The 20,914-nt window shown below is 30.1% G+C and overlaps 1 protein-coding gene across 2 annotated transcripts in view; it reads right to left on the bottom strand.

The window, feature by feature from the left end:
- Positions 1–208: 208 nt before the first annotated feature.
- dpr12 (defective proboscis extension response 12) overlaps positions 209–20,914 on the bottom strand; it is a 49,036-nt gene continuing 28,330 nt past the window's right edge. For both annotated transcript variants that reach the window (XM_070636134.1, XM_070636126.1), the window contains exons 8-11: positions 16,211–16,345; positions 12,011–12,224; positions 3,711–3,822; positions 209–1,026 (exon numbers count right to left, since the gene is read on the bottom strand). In XM_070636134.1, coding sequence (XP_070492235.1) covers positions 1,017–1,026; positions 3,711–3,822; positions 12,011–12,224; positions 16,211–16,345 — 471 coding nt within the window. In that variant the 3' untranslated portion in view covers positions 209–1,016. The remainder of the gene's footprint in view (positions 1,027–3,710; positions 3,823–12,010; positions 12,225–16,210; positions 16,346–20,914) is intronic.

A 20,914-nucleotide genomic window follows, 5' to 3' on the forward strand; every position in this document is an offset into this window, starting at 1 on the left:
TAAACTAAAGAAAATGTTCATTTAAGGATGGTTTTAGCTCTTACGATCTTGATTAACCTAAGGACTGCTAAATACACTAAATGTAAATTTACATCATATGCGAACAAACCCAACAAATCATTATAGAATCAACAATACTCTATAAATAGAACAATTCGAATCTTACACAAGAAAAATCACATAAAAAGTTATTTTTCCAAGGTTTTTTTCTTCTTTATTTTTTTCTCTTTTCTTTACATCATTCCCCATTGTAATATTAATATTTACATTAACTCTTATTAAATCTTAATGTACCGAATTTATTTATTTTTCTCCTTTTTTTATATATATTACAATTAAATTCAATCATCATCATATAACGGCATTTTTTTTCATTCTACGGTAATTGTTTGTTCTGATAAAACAATGATCATAATAATAATTATATTTTATGTAAAAAAGGAAAATATAGAACATAATTTTTTTGTTATTTTATTTAATTATAATTTACAAGTTTCATTCTTATTAGTTTTATTATTTTTGGATCTTTTTTTCTTCTTTTCTTGTTGTTTTTGTACAGAACAATTTATTAGTGCTATGGAAACTTTTTGTCCCATCCATATTTTGTGTGTCTTGCTTCTTCACAATCACAAGCACAAATTGTCTTAAAGTTTTTCTTGTATAATATCACTTTTTTTTGTCTTCTTATTTTGTATGCTGTGAGTGTGTCTGAAAAGTTTTCGATTTCTTTTTTTATGAATTTATTTTCCATCCTCATCATCTTTTTCCCATAGTTTTTGACCTCAAACAATTTTCTTTTATAATCCATAATCATCATCACTCGATGGATTCTTCTTATGTCGTCAAACGAATGAGTTTTTTGCATAAAAAATTGAATTTTTCTTCTTTTTTAGTTCTTTATTTGCAGCTTGTAATGGCAACCCAAATTAGAAAACTTTTTTGTTTTTTGGATGAAGAATAAATTGAAATTATTGCAATTATTGTTTAAATTCAATTCCTAGTCGATGTGCCTCATACTACCATAACCTGTAAGAAGAAAAAGAGAAAATAAAATTCAATTACAATGAAATTTGAAAGAGATGTTTGTGTGCTTGAAAGATATTTAATGCAATAAAAATAAAAAATAATAATAAAAAGGAAAAAAAAGCCAATTTCAATTCCATACATGTGTTTAAAATATCATTTTCTTCGTCGTTTGAGAAGACAGGGTTCTTTGAGTGTTTTTGGTGCTTGCTGGATGACGATGAAATTATTTGAAAAGTTTCATGGATTTTTTGGAACTTATTGAAGTTTTTGGTAGATTTTCTTAATAGTTTTGCTTTTAAATGCTTTTGTAGCACTTAAAGGAGTCACAATCGACAAAAATACTTTATAACTAATTATGAGCAAGTTTATGACTATTTCTAATGGTTTTTGTCCACTTGCGAAGCAGCTCAAGCAACCGGAGCACTAACTGTGAATGCGGACGCTACCACATTTAATCCTACAACCCTTGTACTTTCCAGTTGTTTCGCATCGATCGTTTAAAGAAGGAATACAATTAACTAACAGTTGTCGTTGAGTTAATTTGAATGTCTAACCCTGATCGAGGCTATACACTATAGTTTAACCTAAAAGCCAATCTTTAGTATCAAATCTAGAGTCTAACAACGAAACCCAAGCCTGCATTGCAGTTTTCGGATGTATTTTATAGTTTACTAGTCAATTCAAATCTTGTGGAATATCGGAACCACTTAAAGACTCCAAACCTCATCCACAAAATCTCACAACTAAACCAAAATGAACTTTTTTGAAAAATAATGAATCCCCAAACCTTCCACTGTCCAAAATTATTAAATTGCCATCTTGTTGCTCAAAAAAAATTAGACCATGAAAATACATTTTAAAATTTAATTTCCTTCTGCTCCTTTTCGTTCCTTTCTCATATCTTTTTCTTCTTTTATTTTCACTTTAAGTGAAAGCAGCCACATGAAAAATTTAATTTCCCATTTACGCATAATTTTTTTCTCGACATTTCTGTGCCACATCTCGAACCTTAAAGGTGACTGTTGCAAGGACAAAAATTTTTAAATTTTCTTTAATTTTTGAATTAAAAAAGTTTTCAGAATTAAATTAAACATGGCAGGCAAAAAAAAGGGAAACAAAAAAATGTGTTTGCGTTCAAGATTTATGAAAAGTTTTGAAAGAAGGAAGAAAAAAAATTATGAAAATTTATGAGTTTTTCTTCTTCTTCGAAGCACTTCATCAAAAGTTCAGTAGGTAAGGAATGGCTAACGAAGACAATGGGAAAATTGTGTTAAAGTTTTTAATTTTTTTATGAATTGCTTGTTTTTAGACTTGAAGTTTTATTAGGATTGACAAGAAATTAATTTAATTTGTTATTAAATGTTCAGTTCTGAATGTCCAACAGACTTTAAAATCATAATCAAAAATGCAGTTCATCCTCCGGATGCTCATTTCAAACGCATAGGAGGATTATTAATAATGTTTATCTAAAATTCATAATGCATTTATTTTAAAAATTACAATGCATAATCGGTCGTAATTAGAGGGCATCAATCCCACAGATTAACTTGCTCTATAATTTTAAATACACAGTAAAATTAGTAACTATAATGAATAATAATTCAATATTAATAGCTATTGATATAATTGAGTCTGAATATGCTATCAAAAACTATTATTATCATGCAATAATGAAAAATTCTCTTTGATATATTTTTTGACTGGGCGTTTGATAAATTGAAATTACGTAAATGGTTAGGCAGTGGGTGATTGATAATATATGTTTGTCGGCTATCAACATGGACATGTATGGTTTTGTCAGGGATATCATTATTAAATTCCAGAACTCAAGGTTGACATGAATTTTTCATGGAGTCATGTTGACTCAAGTCTAATTTTCAATACAAAAGTTAGGGGATCCAACTATTTAGTATGAAGACACTAGCTCAAGGAGCTTCAATCAGGTAATCAATCCAAAATCTGGTCTTAAGCCGACGTGACTCTGACATGATTCCGACCAAGATTTTTGATCGATTAGCCAATTTGTGGGAACCTTATTCGGGCCAATACCTTTTTTGCATATTTTACTTAAGTCAGGGCAAGTTTTGTGGCAGAATCTCCTTATTTAGAGAACATTCTTTAATTAGATATGAATTTCAGACACAAATATTCCAAACCGCTACCAAAATCTTTTCGCTTCATTTAAAAATTGTTCGATTCCGCCCCCAACTTGAGTTGTAGTCAAGCGAAAAGTATTAATTTCGATATTATTCAACCTTAAAAGATTAACCAGCTGAACATAATATTAAATCACAAAAATAATTCAAAGTCAATCAGGAATAATTAAATTTCACAAGAAACCATCCTTGACATTACACAATAAATCATATTAAAGGAATCCTCAACCATGTAATTTTCTAGACGCAATCTTAAATAAAATATAACACACGTGTGCCTACCTTACCTAAATTTACAATAAAATATGAATATATTTCCAGCATGGATACCACCAAAAAACACTCCCAAATTGCCTATGCTTTTCAAATAATAAAATTTCCCAAAAAAAGTTTGATTATAATCGATACAAATGACATAAGTCACACACATCCATAACCTAGCAGTACTAATTTAATAATAATGAAAATCAGAGCATTTAAATAACAATAAAAAAGGGGAAACAAGGTAAATAGTAAACAGGAACTTACCTATACATTAGAAATGTTATAAAAACGCTAGGATAGAATAAACAATAATACACTGTCGATGAATGGCTGGCTGTTGATGTATTTCGTCTCGATATTGCCGCCGTGTTGTCACCTTGAATAGAAATAAAGTTTTTTTGATGAGAAATTATTTCATAAAATTAATGTGCTTAGTGATGATTAATTAATGACAATTTTGTATACAAGTAGAAGAAAGTTGTTCCAACAAGGCAAAGAATTTTTTTGATTAATTTTTGACTAAGTCAACTCATTAATTGTTTAACGTGCTTACATAATTTTTTACTTCTCTCTCGTATTTTTAATGTTCATGGTTGAGAGCAAACTGAAGTAAGCATTATGTAAACATTCCGAGCTGTACATATGCTTTTGTGGATTTTAATGTTAAAAGCTGGATTTTTGTAAAGGTTTTTTCGATCAATTGTGGTTTCTTAGAGCTTTTTGTGGTATGTAAAGTTTACAGAGGGAGAAAGCGCTCAGTAGCTTGAGGAACTAGCTCAAGTAGGTCAGTTACCTTGAACATCTAGCTTAACGCGAGTATGGCACGACTCTACAAGTTAACCGCTTACTTTATGACACAAAAAGTTCACAAATTTTACGTTCTTCTACATTTTGATTATATTAAGGGTTCGACCAAGAAGCACAGGCCAGCATTTCCTGTGTATGAGATGCCAGACCTACAATTTTTTGCTAGACTTTACAATTCGTCCATGAATACAGAACTGCACTTTTGAACGAACCTTCCTATATTCCATCCATAAAGATCATGACTGACATTTTAAGTCTGACTCATATTTAAAAAATTTAGAACTCCTCAGACAACTATTCCCTAAATTCAAGACAATACTTCCACTTTTTCAAATAACTGCCATTAATGCACTAACTTATGCAACTCAATTGTAAATAAAGGATACTTATTATGCAACTCGGGCTTCATTCCCTGCTCATATTTTTTTTTACTTGTCATGTAATCAACATATAATTTCATATTTCATATTATACTTCATGAATACATATGTTTGTACATATAAGGAAACTATAATTGGGTCGCGATCCTTTTTCATATCCTTTTCCTTTATTATCCTCCTCCACTTTTAATATTTAATGATCTCATCACTCATTTTTATTCATAGTCATTTACCATGAAAATGGCTTTTATTTATTCATATGTCAGTTCCCCCCCAGTACAGGAAAGATATGGAATATTGATGATTGAAATGATAATAAATTTAAAGCATATATAGACTTAAATTCATCGTTAACTGTTCTCACACATAATTAAGTTGTTCCAATTAATTCAATGACTTTAATAAAAGTTAGAAGGGGTTAAAAAGATGTCAAGATTTGATTTTATAATAGAAGACAAGTTGAAGCTTCTCATTCCACAATATCATCCTCCTCATGTACTTAGCGTACATAGCAAACGAAATTAAATGACATTCCACCTTCTTCGCTGTATTGTAAATTTGTTGTTTCTTAAATTCCGTGGATTTACAAACGAAAATTGAATTTTTTTTATGCTACCCCGTAGCTTATGTTGTTGCTCGTGTCACTTGAGCCGCTCCTTAAAATACACTAATGGAAAATAAGTTTTACATATTTTTTGGGTTTTGGGGACGTGGAAACAAGCAGACTTGTATGAAATTAATTTTAGTTACAATTTTCTACAAGTTTGTTTTGGAAGTTATTGCTGGATATAATTAGTTTTAATTTTAGTCATAAAGTTTCATGGCGATGGTGACAGAATCTATTAAATGCCATAGTTCCTACGCGTATAGAACTTTGGATATTCCTTAAGAACTGTGGGAATCCTTTATTGGCATATGTAGGATGTGTTGACATTTGATAGGTAAATACTCTGAGATCATATTGAGGATTTTACGTAATTAGCATGATGTCATCGGATATTTTTAGATCAATTTAATTATTGACGTAATTTTCAGGCAATTAACCTTTTTCGATACCCAAAAAGAATGTTCGTCTTCAATAAAATCAATATCAGCGCCATTAACCAGCACATATTCCCAAAACAGCCACTTTAATACATCAAATTCTGACAACATCTTCAAATTAGAACCAAATTAGTTTATTATATCCATTCTCCTCTTGTTTCTCACACACCATTAATAGTAATAGCAATAATAACAACAACATTTACAAGTTGGATACTGAAAAGTCAAAAAAGAGAAAAAGAGATGAGAATGTAGGGCAAAAATTATAAACAAGAAGGTCATAAAAAAAGACGAACGATGTGCAGAATTATAAGGAAAAAAAATTGGAAGTGATATTTACGAATCATTTCCGGAATAAAAATGGCCTTTCTTTGCTACTCATTCTTAACGTTATATACGCAATATAGAACAATAAAATAAAGACATTAAGAAAATGGCAAAAGTCGAATGGCTCGTTGAAGGAGGGAAAAGTGAGAAAAATAAAGTCATGATATAATTAATAAAAATGCTTTACTATCATACGAATCTTAATGACATCATCATTGATTAAACACATAGTCCTTGACACAGAATGATGCCTTCGAGTGAGATGTATTGTGGAAGTACATCAGTGTGACACTAAAATTGTCGTTATTTGTGTTTTCGATAAAAAAGTGATGGTGTGCATATGATGCCATAACTATTTATGTACGAAACTGTAGTTTATTTACTTTTTCGAATGTTCATGTGTGTTTTTGGATTGAAAACATCAAATGGTGTCATTTTGTCGCTTGAGTATTGCATGGATGTATTCAAGAGAGAGTTGTTTTGGGGTTAAAGAATGGATACTTTGACTTGCTTATTTTTTTAGTCGCAAAATGTTCATAATTAGTAATCAGTACTAACATGAACTTGGTATTGTTCTAAAAACTATGTGTTATGGCTCTTTAAATGGATATTAAGCTGGAAAAACTCAAAAATGGTATCACGAGTAGCGCAACACATTCACAAGGGTAACGCTTTGTCGTCGTGTAGAGGACAAATCAAAAATTAAGGTAGAGGTGACCTGGCTACTGAAAAATCTGGAATCACTGTAAAAATGGATCAAAATCAGTCAACTACGTGCCGTCAGAGCATTTTTGCGTCTTACCGTTAATACAGCGAATTAGCGGTACCCTAGCAAACACGATGAGATGTTCGGGATGTTTAGTAATTCAAATCAGTGTACATACACTCCATACTATCTCTCCAACTACTCTACTTGAATACAAAAGCCAACAAAAAAGCAAGAAAATTAATTAAAGTAAAAGAAAAAAATTTCATCCAGTAAGGAAATTCTTTTCCGCTTTGTTTCGTGGGCTTTAAGAGGAAAATGGAAAGAAAATATGGCGTTAAAGTTCCAGTTCCTTCTTCTTTTTATTCAACTTATTAAATGTAAAGCAACGGAAAGCATACAATGGGCGTGGGACAAAGCAAATGAGCTCGCTTATTACCAGGGAGTGTTAAACTGGCAATTTTTAATAGGAACGATTTAGAAAAAAGAAGTTCTTTCTTGCCTTCCTCGCCATTTATTGTTGGGAATATTTTGTGCATGCTAAATATTTTTTTGCCGTCTCTGGGATGTTCAAAATGGAAGAAAATGAATTAATTTGAAATTTCATGCTTCTTGAAATGACTTTTATTATTAAGACTGTCTTCGTTCTTTTGTGCTTGCCACTTTTTTTCTTTTGAAGCTACAAAGAAGAAAAAGGAAATTGAAAATTTTTTTTTGTTTTTCAAAATGACTGCTTTTGAAGCCTGCACGAAAATTAGAAAAGAATATTTATTTTAAAGTTATCATAAAATTTGAATATTGTTGTTTAATTATGTTGTGCTTCCTCTTTATTATTGTATATCTTGAACTTTTTTTCCATTTTTATTAGGGACGTTTAAAGAGAAAGTTTTCATGTTGCTTTAATCTTCATGGACGAACATCATCTGCATACTTTACATACTGTTTATGATATGTTTATAATGTTGCTCTTTCAGAATTTTTTGATTGTTTTGTTATAGTTTTTGGAGTTACGTTGTTATTTTGTGAATTATGTTGTTGGATTAAGTGTTTTTGGATTTATTTTGGATTGCTTTAGTGTGTTTTATAGCTTTCTACTAATTTGACAGTTACTCAGAAGGCACACGACGTAAAAATGGAAGATAATCCGAGTTTAAGCCAGCATGACCCTAGTTCTAGGCCAGATTCGATAAAATCCGACCTCAGGACAGAGAAAATTAGTTTAGAACTGGATTTTTGGTCATTTTTACGCAGTGTACTTCTTGGATTAATGCCCCAGCTTTGATTACAATTTCCAGAGTTCGACTCTGATAATGACTTCATCTTTTAAACTTAAATTCATTTAATTTCATCTTAAAGCTGCCGTTATATTTGTTTTCTCAACTTTTTCTCTTGCTCCGATTACACATCATGTCCTCCTCGCATTACACAACATGTCCCACTCTATAATTGAACTTTTCCAAAGAAAAAAATTTCATTTCCTCGTCTTAATAATGAAAAGCTTTTACCAAATGAAAGGAATTTTCTTTTATTCTCATTTTTTGAAGACTCAGAAAAATTTGTAGATTAAACTTAGAGCTTTTAAGCCTCTTAAAGGTACAAAATTTTTCATAAACATTCGTGAGCTTTAAAAATTCTTTCTAAAAATATTTCCATACTTTTGGAAGCAATGACAACTTAAGCCTCTTTATGATTTCAAATATATTTTTTGGTACTGAATGAAAAGTGTCAAGGCTGATATGAAAAATTCAAATTTAGAGTAAATTGTGTCTAAAATGTTGTTAAAAAATGGAAAAGCTTCAACCCACAACTTCCAGCTTCAAAAAGACACCTCATCAAAAGTTTAAGTAATCAATATATAAAGTATAGGATGCCTTAAGGTATCCCCAAAAAATAAAGTTTTTTATCATCAAAATCTTCCAATCAAAATAAAGAAATCAAAAGTTTTGAAGGTAAGTTGTGACCTTAAACTTTTCTGACATCCCTGCGAGCTCGTTATTTTTTAATTTGAATAATTTATTTCATATTTTTTTATTCTCTCTTTTCAATAATATTGAAGCATATCGCACCCACTTCCATTGCCATTCAACGATTCTCATTATTTTTTTTTTTCAATTTGTGATTGCGCCAGCTCGATTTGCATGATTTATCAATATTCAGCTCTTAAATTTCACACAATTTTTTTTAATAAATTTAAAAATTGTTTCAGTTCCTCTTTAATCCCGATTTTATTTATTCTTTGAGTTTTCATTTTGCTTGTTGTTTGAATTTCGATGAAAGTTGCTTACATACACAACATCAGATTATTGCTTTCAATAAGATTAGTAACGTATTCCCTTGTCAACGATATCATATTTATATGGTGTTGAATTCAGTTCGGGAATTTTTATCATGAAAGCTTTTGTTGACGTGAATTTAATACTTATTGATTCTTCTAGTAGACAGCATTCTTTTTTCAAAATTATTGATGAAATTTGAAGCTTCTTTTTACAGAAAATTACTGAAATTTATATTGAATTTTTGATGCTTTAATCCAGTGGTAGGCAACCATTTTCATGCCATGGCACACATTAGTGATAAGCTTCAATCAAAATCATGAATTACACACTATTTTATCGCAACACACATGTTGCCCACAACTGCTTTAATCGTTACAAGATTGTTCTAGAATTATTTGCATAATTTACAATTTCAGATCAGAATTTCATTCTCAATCGAGTCCATCATATCCCATTGAATACCATTGAATGAAAATTCGAGGAAAAATTCCAATTTTTCAATCAAAAATACTTCAAAATTAATCTCAAGGGAGCGTTTCGCAAGCAAAACTTTTCCATTAATTCTCAACACATCCGTTCAACAATATTGATTTAATTTAAGCACTTCAATCAATAGAAAATTTTTGATGAATACAGAATAAAAAAAAATATAAATTTCTCACTCAACAATCACAAAAAAAAGTTATAATATTCTCTCCTTTCTCCATGCTCCGAGACCAACTCAGATGAAAAATTCATTTGAGCATGAAATGAAAACACATATTACGAATGACGTACATTAAAGCGTATATTTTAATACGTTCGTTAGTCTCCTTCATATCGTTTCATATTTGAATGATCAGGAGAGAATGAGAAATAACGGAAATTAGGTCACATTACATTCCATTCTATCGATTTTAATTCATACTCTTTTGGGAGAATAAAAAAATGTTTTTTTCAATAAAAACATAAACTTTTTGTGAAAATTATGAGAAGCTCTTAATCGAAAGGCAAATAAAATGTTGAATAGATGCTGAAAAAAAGTTTTCATATTTTTCCTCTCCTTTTTGAGTTTACCCAGCATTTTAAAACAACCATTTGTTTGATTTTTTCCCAACAACTTTACTATTGAAATGTTTACATAGCCTCTTTTTTGATATGGTCATTCAATGTGGTTCTAGTTCCCCAGTTTTATTTCATTCATTTGTTTTTGTGTATTTTAGAAGCTTTATAAGTATATAAATGAATATTCAACATTCAAGGTGTAGCAAACTTTTCTTCTGAACTATTATTTGTAAAATAAGTTTGCCCTAAATTGAAATTCTCGATCAAGTTAAAAATTGCATGTTAAATTCCACAGAAAGGCTTAAAAAGCCATTAAAAATGATTTAACACATGATGTGAGCTTTGAAGTAAATTAAAAAACTAAGCTGATCTAATCCAGCGTGAGTTTGATCCTGTTCAGACAGGAAGCACGCTCCTAAGTATCCTAACAAAGTTGAGTATTGTCATTCGTGTGACCCGAAAGGCATACAGTGTACAAATGGTTGAAAAACCAGCTACAGACTAGTCTGACTCTTTCTCCAGGTCAAATTCAATGAAATCCAACCTCAAGTCACAGTAAAGTCGGCCTGGTGTAGAATTTTCGGTCATTTCAACGCAATTTACCTTCCGGGAGAGTATCGTCATTGTCTGTCAATTCAATACCAACGCATTTTCTAGAAAATTGTTTAAAACACACATGAACAAAGAACTTTAAGTTCTCATAATCTAATATTCATTAACTTATCATTCGATTCCCACTCGTAAGTCAATAAGGATATGCGTTCAGAAGTTGCATAGACTAACTAAATTATTCATCAAACATTGCTACTGTTCCTGATTTTTAAATCACTTTTCTCACAGTAATCTATCATTATCAAAACAAATGTGAGTCAGTAAACTCCAATTTCTTCATTATACCTACAACATCATACTAAATAATTAAGCAAATCGATTATTAAATACATAAGTTTTACCAGTCAATTCTATACTCATCTGATTAATTATTCAATGGGGAAAATTGTTTGAGTACCACTTTGTTAATAAACTAGGTAGTTATACAATTAATTAAATGATTAATTTGTGAGATCTATAAAGTTAATTTCAACAGTCTAACTAATCAATCGAATGATTTAGATAAAAAATTTATTATAACATTTGTCGATTAATTAATTTAATTGAATAAAGTTTTTGAGTTAAAATTTAATGGGTCCCGAGCAGCACAAATTAGGAGTTTGGACACAGCTCTGTTGCTATGCTGATATCAAGACTGACAGTGCCATGAAAGGCAACGAAAGAGCTTCTTTAGGTTCAATTTCACGAAAAGAATTACAATGTGCTGTTCGGGCACATTATTGATGTTTTCATTGGAAGCATACTTAATATTGAAAGTGCTTTCAGTGATGTTTTGGATCATTACTAGCTTCAAATTAGTAGCACGATATTGAGTCAGTCATAAAACTATTGGAATGAGTGTTTTGATTCCAAATTGAAGTTTAGGTTGAGTTTCAGACAATTATAAGTTTAAAGAACAAATTAGAGGGTTTGCCCTTACTTTCAACTTCAAACAATACTTAAAATTCTAATTTTCTTGTAATTTTCCACAACATTGACAACTTTCAATGTAATTTTCAAGTTTCAAAAGTAGTTTAATAATTCAAATAAAACTTGTTGATCGAAATGACAGAAAGTAGAGCATATTTCTATATAATTCAAAAAACATAATGTAAATGCTTAAATATTTAAAAGGAATACCTAATATTAACGTCAGAAAAACACGTCTGGGTATGAATACTCAAAAGATTCACAAGATTTATGCTTCATTGAGAACTTTTTCATTAAAATATACATAATGGTTTTTTAATCAAGGTAATTCTCTGATGATTGTATGTAGGAGGGATTTTTTTCTACCTCTTTTTATTCCTTACCGTAGACAAACATTCTCGTATACATTTAAGGGGTATTATGAACAAAATAATACAAAAAGTCTTGTTGTTTGCTTACCTTTCGAAACATAAACATAAATTGATGCAGGCTCCGTATTGGATGCTCGACATGTGTAATTTCCTGAATCCGAAATCTGAGGTTCCTTTATGATCAATCGACTTTGTGTTCGTGGTCCTGGAATTGTCTCAATCGAAATGTCCCTCCTATTATCATCATAATTTACCATTCTGTCATTTCGTTGCCAATATACGAATTGAGGTGGACCGGGCGACTGTGAAAATATTTTCAAAAATATATATCCAATTAAATGTTTTGATTGTAAATATAAACAATTAGAATTGAGTTTATAATGCGTTTTCTCTACCACATGCTGCAGTGGTAATGATAATAAACTAAACACTGTAAATATTTGTTAGATAACATCTCTATAGACGTTTTATTGTATTTACACATTATCTGTGTATAAATTAAATACTTGTAGACATGTTGATATGAAATTTTCATCAAATTATTATGTATATCACTATGATCTTTCTCTCGTATCGAAAATCCCTCTTTCATGTTACTTAAATCATTCATCTATAGAACTCTTATGTCAGTATGATGTATATATGCATCATCATCTATCTTTTAAATTGATATTTACAAGAAGAAAAACTTTTAACTTTATATATGTACAATTTTATTGAACCAAAAATGGGTAAGATGAAGAAATGTAATCGAAACAAAATAACATAATCGATTGTTCATCAAACTGTCAAAAGGTTTTCCTTACATTTTGTGTCTTTTTCATTTCATTTCTCTCACTCATTTTTGTGTTTCTCCATTCAACAGAATTGATCCTATATTTTCTTTATTCCGATAAGTTTTAAAAAGAAGACAATTCTCTTATGCTTCTTATTATTCCTTTCGATACGATGGAGATACGGTTTTTTCAAGTCGAATGAAATTCTAGTGAACTTGAATAAAGTGGGCAGAGTTGATTTTTTGGGTTTTGGTTTGGTGGTTTGGTGAGTCAATGTTAAAAATTGATGGAGCTTGATTTATAAAATCGGAGGATTGAGTACAGATAGAGACATGGTCAGGGAAATATATGATGGGGTATATATTATCATATGACTCGAAATTGGTATTGTTAAGAATTTGAATAATCATATCTAGAGCCAAAAGTCGACTCGCATTTTAAATGAAGTCGAGTTGTCTTAAATTGACTTTTGTATACAAAATCTGAATCGACTTTGAGGTCTGATCATATCTGAAGCTCTAATTTATGATTGAATCATTCAAAGTCCGAGTTTAGAATCAAAGAGCTAAGCTACATGTTTAAAGTAAAATCGTCAAACTGACTGCAAATTTGAGAATATCAACAACTCAAGCTTCAACTTACAAAACACAGCACTTAAAGCTCATCTCCTCAAAATTCCACCTCTGCACCTTTCTTAAAACCGTTGTACAAATCCAATGAAGAGTAAAAAAGATTGAATTTTCTTAAATCTACAGAAAAACCTCCTGAAAGCTTGCATTCAAGCCACATTTCCTGATTCAATACATAAATGCCATAGAAATGACGAAATGAGAAAATCGATACGCAAATTTCCATGGTGAAATTTTTAGAATTATGAAAATTGAACATTACGATTATGCAGTAAGACAACTTTTGTGTTTCTAGAACTAAAGTAAACGGAAATTTATCATAAATCATGTCAAATAATTTTAGTATTCAGAAGGTGAAACTCCATTTCAAGTTCATTTGTTTTGATAAATGTCTGTTTCTGAATTTTGATTTTCAATTTTCTATAAAACGATAATGTACAGTTTTATTGACATGATTTATAGAAATGAAAATTATATTGACGGAATTGACATTGAATTTTCTAAATTAAATTGAACATTCAACAATTTTCCAATTTGTCTTCCTTCTGGTTGCTTTTGAAATTGTGAATGAGAAACTTTCTTGCCAATTAATTGTACATTTTATGTCAAGGTTGGAGATATTGGTTGAGATTTTGTAAGATTTTAACTGCATTAGATTGAATGGAAGGGTTTCAAAAGTTTGATTGGTGTTTCTATTTCATTAATTGCAGTTATGGTATGCAAATGCAATTGAAATGAAGGATTTTTGTGGAGTTTTGAAACTTTTTGATTAAAGTTAAGCAAGATCTTCAAGATGAGGTATGATTAGAGGGAATTACAGTAGCGTGCAAAAGTTTAGAGACGGCTCTTTATTATTGGAATTTTGGATAAAAAATACACTTAAACTTATCCAAATGAGCTGAAATTTCGCCAGTTTGTACAGTTTTTAATGTAATTCATAATAACAAAACCATTTGTACTATAATTAAGCCATTTAAAAATAACCGTTAACTTTTCAAAATTCTCAAAGTGCAAAAGTTTAGAGACGATCACTTTTTGATAAAATATTTCTGTTAATACATGTTTAACATAACTTTTAATGATCATAATTTATGAGTTCTATGTTTAGCTTTATATTTATGCAAAAAAGGATTCGAAAACACGTGTTTTCATTACTTTTTTGAATTTCAAAATGGCGGCCATTTTTTAAAGGTTTTAATCAAATATTTAATTAAATCTATGCTGAATTAATATGATTTTAACTGCATCGTATTGTATTTTTATTAAACTTTCCAAATATGTATAGTTTATTATGGTAAAAATGCGTTTAAGATATAAATTTAAACAAAATCCTTCGTTCCTTGCAAGTTTTCTCATACAACACAACACATCATTGGAGAAAACTATTTAACTAATGCCTAACTATTTACTATTTTGGTATCATTTTGTTGGATTTTGTTTATACTTTTACTTTGATAAGCTTTTAGATTTTTAAAACCAGTGTCCAACAAGAAATAACTGGTGAAACTGTAGCTCAGTTCGTGATCTCGAACCATAAAAAAATAAAATTCCAAAAATTATATTTTTATGCTTAACCAATGCTGGTTTTTGTTTTACAATAAACTTATACAACCAAAAACTGCATTATTATTCAATTTTGTAAAATATTTCGACAGATTTAGTCAATTTTTCAAAAAAGTTATTTTCATATTAAAAAGTCTATAGAGAAACAAACTGACTTGCAATTTTATCTTGATAGACACTAGTTTTAAAAATCTAAAAGCTTATCAAAGTAAAAGTATAAACAAAATCCAACAAAATGATACCAAAATAGTAAATAGTTAGGCATTAGTTAAATAGTTTTCTCCAATGATGTGTTGTGTTGTATGAGAAAACTTGCAAGGAACGAAGGATTTTGTTTAAATTTATATCTTAAACGCATTTTTACCATAATAAACTATACATATTTGGAAAGTTTAATAAAAATACAATACGATGCAGTTAAAATCATATTAATTCAGCATAGATTTAATTAAATATTTGATTAAAACCTTTAAAAAATGGCCGCCATTTTGAAATTCAAAAAAAGTAATGAAAACACGTGTTTTCGAATCCTTTTTTTGCATAAATATAAAGCTAAACATAGAACTCATAAATTATGATCATTAAAAGTTATGTTAAACATGTATTAACAGAAATATTTTATCAAAAAGTGATCGTCTCTAAACTTTTGCACTTTGAGAATTTTGAAAAGTTAACGGTTATTTTTAAATGGCTTAATTATAGTACAAATGGTTTTGTTATTATGAATTACATTAAAAACTGTACAAACTGGCGAAATTTCAGCTCATTTGGATAAGTTTAAGTGTATTTTTTATCCAAAATTCCAAAAATAAAGAGCCGTCTCTAAACTTTTGCACGCTACTGTAGCTGAGATTGAAATAGGTCAAATGTGGTTGAGATGTTTCTGAAGGGAATTATGAAGTTCTTAGAAAGTTATAATCAAATTACGGGCGATGCTGGTTGTGAAATCAGGTTTTTCGAATCTAAAACCGCATAACTCAAGCTTTCTTCTTTATAGTGACGAGAGTCCAGCTCACACAAAAGTCAATTCAATTATTTGGTTACACTAAACATTGTCGACAAGGACACGACATTATGTTCTGATGAAATTCACCAAAAATATCAAAATTCATTGTATGGATACACATCCAACAGTAGAAAATCAATAATCCATACCCATTATATATTCATACCATTAATTTCGAAATTTACTACATGACATTTCAAAAACAACATCTTGAATGACTTCATCAAACACACTAGCTGCGTAGCTTTATAGTGATAGTAAAACGCCTACAAATACTCATCATGGATAATATTATTTTTAGTTTTAATACAAACCTTTTCAATAATGCACACTAGATTTATCGCTGATCCCATATCTACATGAAGTTCACCACTACCAAGTATAAATGCTTCTGGTACAACCACTTGAACATTCACAAAATGTGAAATGACTCCGGTTGACGTTGATACCTGGGAAAATAAGGAAAACAAAACATTATATCTAGAGTCAAAAAAGTGACAGAATAAAGAACAGAAAATCGATAATTTTTTTCGAAAAAAAAAAAAATAAACTTTTTGGTATGCCTTATTCATTCAGTTTATGCTTATGCTACACATACATGAACGTTCAAGTGGAAGAGGAAATTTTCGATACAGTCAATGGCACAAAATGTTGATTGATGTTGTTTATAAAGTCAAAAAGTATTTTCCCAACACCAATCATCAGCTACACCAATAAGCTATGGAGTACTCTTATTCATATAATATTTACAATAGCTGTTACATGTCGAGAGGGAAATTTTGCAGGAACGATGATGAAAATGAATTTTTCACTTTGGCCACATCAAAGTTTTTTTTGTTTTGTGATGGGTTGGGGTGGATTTAGGCAGGATGTGTTATTGTTATGATGTAAAATTAAATTCTGGGTATTAATGTACGTGTTGATGACATTGCTAAATTTGTGTGACTATGTTTTTTGATAAAATATGAGCAGAATTGACATTTTTAATGAATATAAGAAAATGACACAATTTTTAAAACGCCTGCAATCAAGATAACAACTTTGCACCTTAAATGGCCAATTTATACCCAACTGCTCAATTTTGCAACAAAAATTAAAGTCATTTAGGTCACAAAAGCTATAGATATTCAAATTATAACAAAAATGACTCAAAAAATCAAAGCATAAAATTATTTCATCCCAATATATGCACAAAAATACACATGGATGAATAATATAAGCGAAAAACAATCAAACATAATCAAAAAACAACAATTTGCTCAGAAGCGTAAAAATCGGAAAATGTGGGAACAAAAAATATATTCCTGCATTAAAAATTGGAGCACTGGGAACTGAGAGGAGTAAGTTTCTCTGCTGTTAAATATTCAATCATACACAATTCAACACTGAATATTTTTTTTATCCATATTCTCAATATTTTTCAGTTCTTTTTTCTCTATCCTATTGATTGAAAACAGAAATGTTGCGGAAAAAAAATCTTTATAAAGTAAGCTGCAAAGTTTCTCCTTCTCTTTTCTAGCTTTGTGCTCTATTTGCCCTAGTTTGTTTACAATATTTTCTTTCTTTTTTTCTATAATTCAAAATGAAGCAAAAAAAGTTTTTTCTTCACTTATTCTCCTCTTTTTTGTGTTTAATCTCTCTCGATATTCACAAGCTGAGAAAAAGGAAAATAAAGGAAGAAAAAAACTTTATCATCAAAAACTTTTCACTCTTCTTATTTGAGATCGATTTGCTTACTCTTGAAAATGTCAAGTTGTAGACAAATTATCACCTATGGCATATTTATCGATACCTAAAGTTCTTTTATGCTATTTTTTGTCTTTAATGTCGCACAAAAGAATTGAGAGGAGGATGGAGGCAATGATAAAGTAAAAGGAGTGAAATAGATTTGAAATTGAGGCGCATTAGACTTTTCTGAGTATTTTTGGTGAATCAGCTATTCCTCGGTATCGTAGTGGTCTTCCTGTACCATGAAAGCATGCTCTTTGCTTGATAGCGTATGTGTCTTTGGGCAGAAATCGGAAGATTAAATACTTCGTTTGTTTAATTTACGAGATAAAGATAAATTTGAAGCTCTGGGAAACGTTGAATTATGGAACAGGTCAGAAACATGAAATGTTGAGGGGAGTGTGGAATAGATAGCTTCAAGATTGACTCATGAATGAAATTTTGATAGAACTGGCCTTAAAAAAGTATCAAGTCATATCTATGGTAGATCTAAAGCCTACATTTGTCCTAAAATTAAATATGGTTTGTTTGATTTTACAGCCTCAATAGTTAATATGCTTGAAATGGATTTATATGGATACCAATTATGCGTAGTAAAAACAATATGTTCTAGTCAAGTTTTAAACATATGGCAACAATATTGAGGTAGTTTTATGAAAAGTAGATTTTAAAAGAGCATTTGTCAAAGCTTTGCGGAGCCTTAAATGCTCCCCGATGAAACCTTATTTATTTGTGTCGCTCTGGTCATGATTAATCAGCCAGAGCATTTACAAATGATTCAAAGTAAAGTAGGTTAAAACATTATTATTCATCAAATAAAACTGAATTTAAATGACATGAATTAAGAATTGGGTTCAATGTCCTCATTTTTTACTGTTTTACGAATTAAGGTGTGCTGTGAGAATTCTTTAAATAATTAATTCAAGGATGTTTAATTATAATTTTACACCAATTGCCATATACCTTTTCAGGCCCACGTCAAAACCAAACAACATCCTTATTTATCTGCCGTTTAAGCCATCTTAATATAAAATTGATTCACATTTAAATGCAGCTTTAAGAAATCCTAAACTTCCATCAATTGGAAATAATCCAATTTACTACAAAATATTGAATACAATTTTCAATAAATGAAGCAAGTTAATCCCTAACCCACACATAATATTTGCTCAAACCATAAGCAAACTGCATTTTCACAAATGTTTATTTCTCCACAAAAGCAGTACATTAGAAACACAAGACAATGAAAAGAGCAGAAGGTTAGAAATATAAAAAAACTACAAATGAAGACAGGAGAAAAAAAAATAAAATAAATCGATTGTCGGTGTCATGAAAAATTCATTTTGATATATCGTGTGCTTTCATTGGAGATCGAGTGGAAAAATATAGCATACATTGGACGTGAATGAAAAAGATTTTACGGGGAGGGTTGTAAGAAAATCTCAAAAGTGACATCAAATCAATATCCATATTTTTTGCTAGATTTATTTAAAGGCAATAATGCAAAAGTAAAATTTTGTCTGCATGATGTTTGAGGGTGTGATACTCGTGTGCGTTGATATATAAATTTCCATAAAATGTAGGTTGACATATGATTGATATAGTTCACGATAGTCTATGTACATGTCATTTTTTCAGAATGGTATGTAAATTATCTATAAAAGAACAATCAGTATGAAATCCACAAACGAATTTCGAAAATAGAATTTCGACTATAAAAAAGAGTTTGGAGAACTCGTGCTGTGTTGATGAATTATTTTGTTGGAATTCACATTGAAATAATTGATTCAAATGTTTTTTCGATGTTGATTATGTTTTTGCTTTTGTGCGTATCATAGTGTGTTGTAGGCATTGATTCTCGGAAGGGCCTACTTCCAACTAAGTTGGTCTTTCAGACCATTAATTTCAATTACAATAGCGATGTGGAGCTTTTTTGTGGAAAACAATATTTTTAATATATTTCGTGGAATTTTATAAGCATGGCTTTACATGAAAAGGCCAATAAATTATTAATATTTTTGGTTTTGGTTGGGACTTTGCAATGAAAATGATAAATTTTTAAATGAGTTTCCGGGATTGATTTTGGAATAAATTGGGAAAGTTTTAATAGAAGTTTATGTGGTTTTTGATTGCTTTACTTCGTTGAAGGAGGAAAATTTGGTTGGGGACCTTTGAAAGCTACGTAACGCTTAGAGAGAGAGGGGTATGATTTTTTTCCGGGTTAAGCTCATGATTTTGCTTTAATACAACTTTAATGCTGTATGGAGGACTCCCGAACGTCCCTTTAGTAATCTAAGTTGCCCTAACTTGTTACAGCCCTAATTACATGCATAAACATATGTGTGCTCATCAACTCAAATTAGTTTTGTCTCAAATATTCTCTAAAAGCACCCATATTTACATTTTTGGGTCATATAAAAGCTAGACAGTAGAATAATTTACAACAGACTCAAATTAATATTAATAAAAGCAAAATTCAAATGAATCCCTTTACATCTCACCGAGTCTAGAACAGTTTTTACGGATGCTTTCATTTAATTTTTGATCTCTGTTGAGATATTTTCAAGCACATTAAATCTCATTTTTCAACAAAATAAAGCATCTTTTTTCGAATTTTCATTCACTGCACAGTAGGAATCAGGGTCAACAATATCATCAATCAGCATCCACGTGCTTCTTATTTCTACACACTTCATAAATTTTAATAATCATTTTTTGGATTTGAGCTTCCATCCCTTTACCGCACAGTATTTTACTCATCAGAATTGCAAAAATTGGAATCGTTTTTACTTTTTCTGCTAGTTCACTCGCTATGTCTTCTCATTCCACTGATAGGCGGCAAACGAGAAGCATTTCGTTCATAATTAATGTGTTTATGTGTACCTTTCCTCTCCGTTTTATTTATGCTGTCACTTGCTACGAACGAAATAACCTTCAAGTTTGTCAAAAAGAATTTTTTTTTCCTTTTTGACAGTTTTCTTTTTTCTGTCGAAAGCATTGAGGCAATATTAATGTCTATCGTGTGCTTGGGGTTGAATAGAAGAACAGGAAGAAGAACTTACATGTCACAATTAATTTCTAATAAAATAATCAAAATGGTTAGGCAGTTGGAAGAGTCGAGAATGCTTATAAATGTTAAGTTTGAATGACGTGCTTTTATTTTATTGAATGACGGACTTAAATATTGAATTGTTCATGAGAGACAAACTCTTGAATTTTGAACATGAGCTGTATTGAAACTAGAGGATGTGACATTTTTAATAGACATGCAGCAAACAATTGCCTTAAAT

The sequence above is a fragment of the Chironomus tepperi genome, unplaced genomic scaffold (genome assembly GCF_022539635.2).
Source record: "Chironomus tepperi strain 1889 unplaced genomic scaffold, CSIRO-AGI_Ctep_v1 contig_11, whole genome shotgun sequence".
Taxonomy (NCBI): domain Eukaryota; kingdom Metazoa; phylum Arthropoda; class Insecta; order Diptera; family Chironomidae; genus Chironomus; species Chironomus tepperi.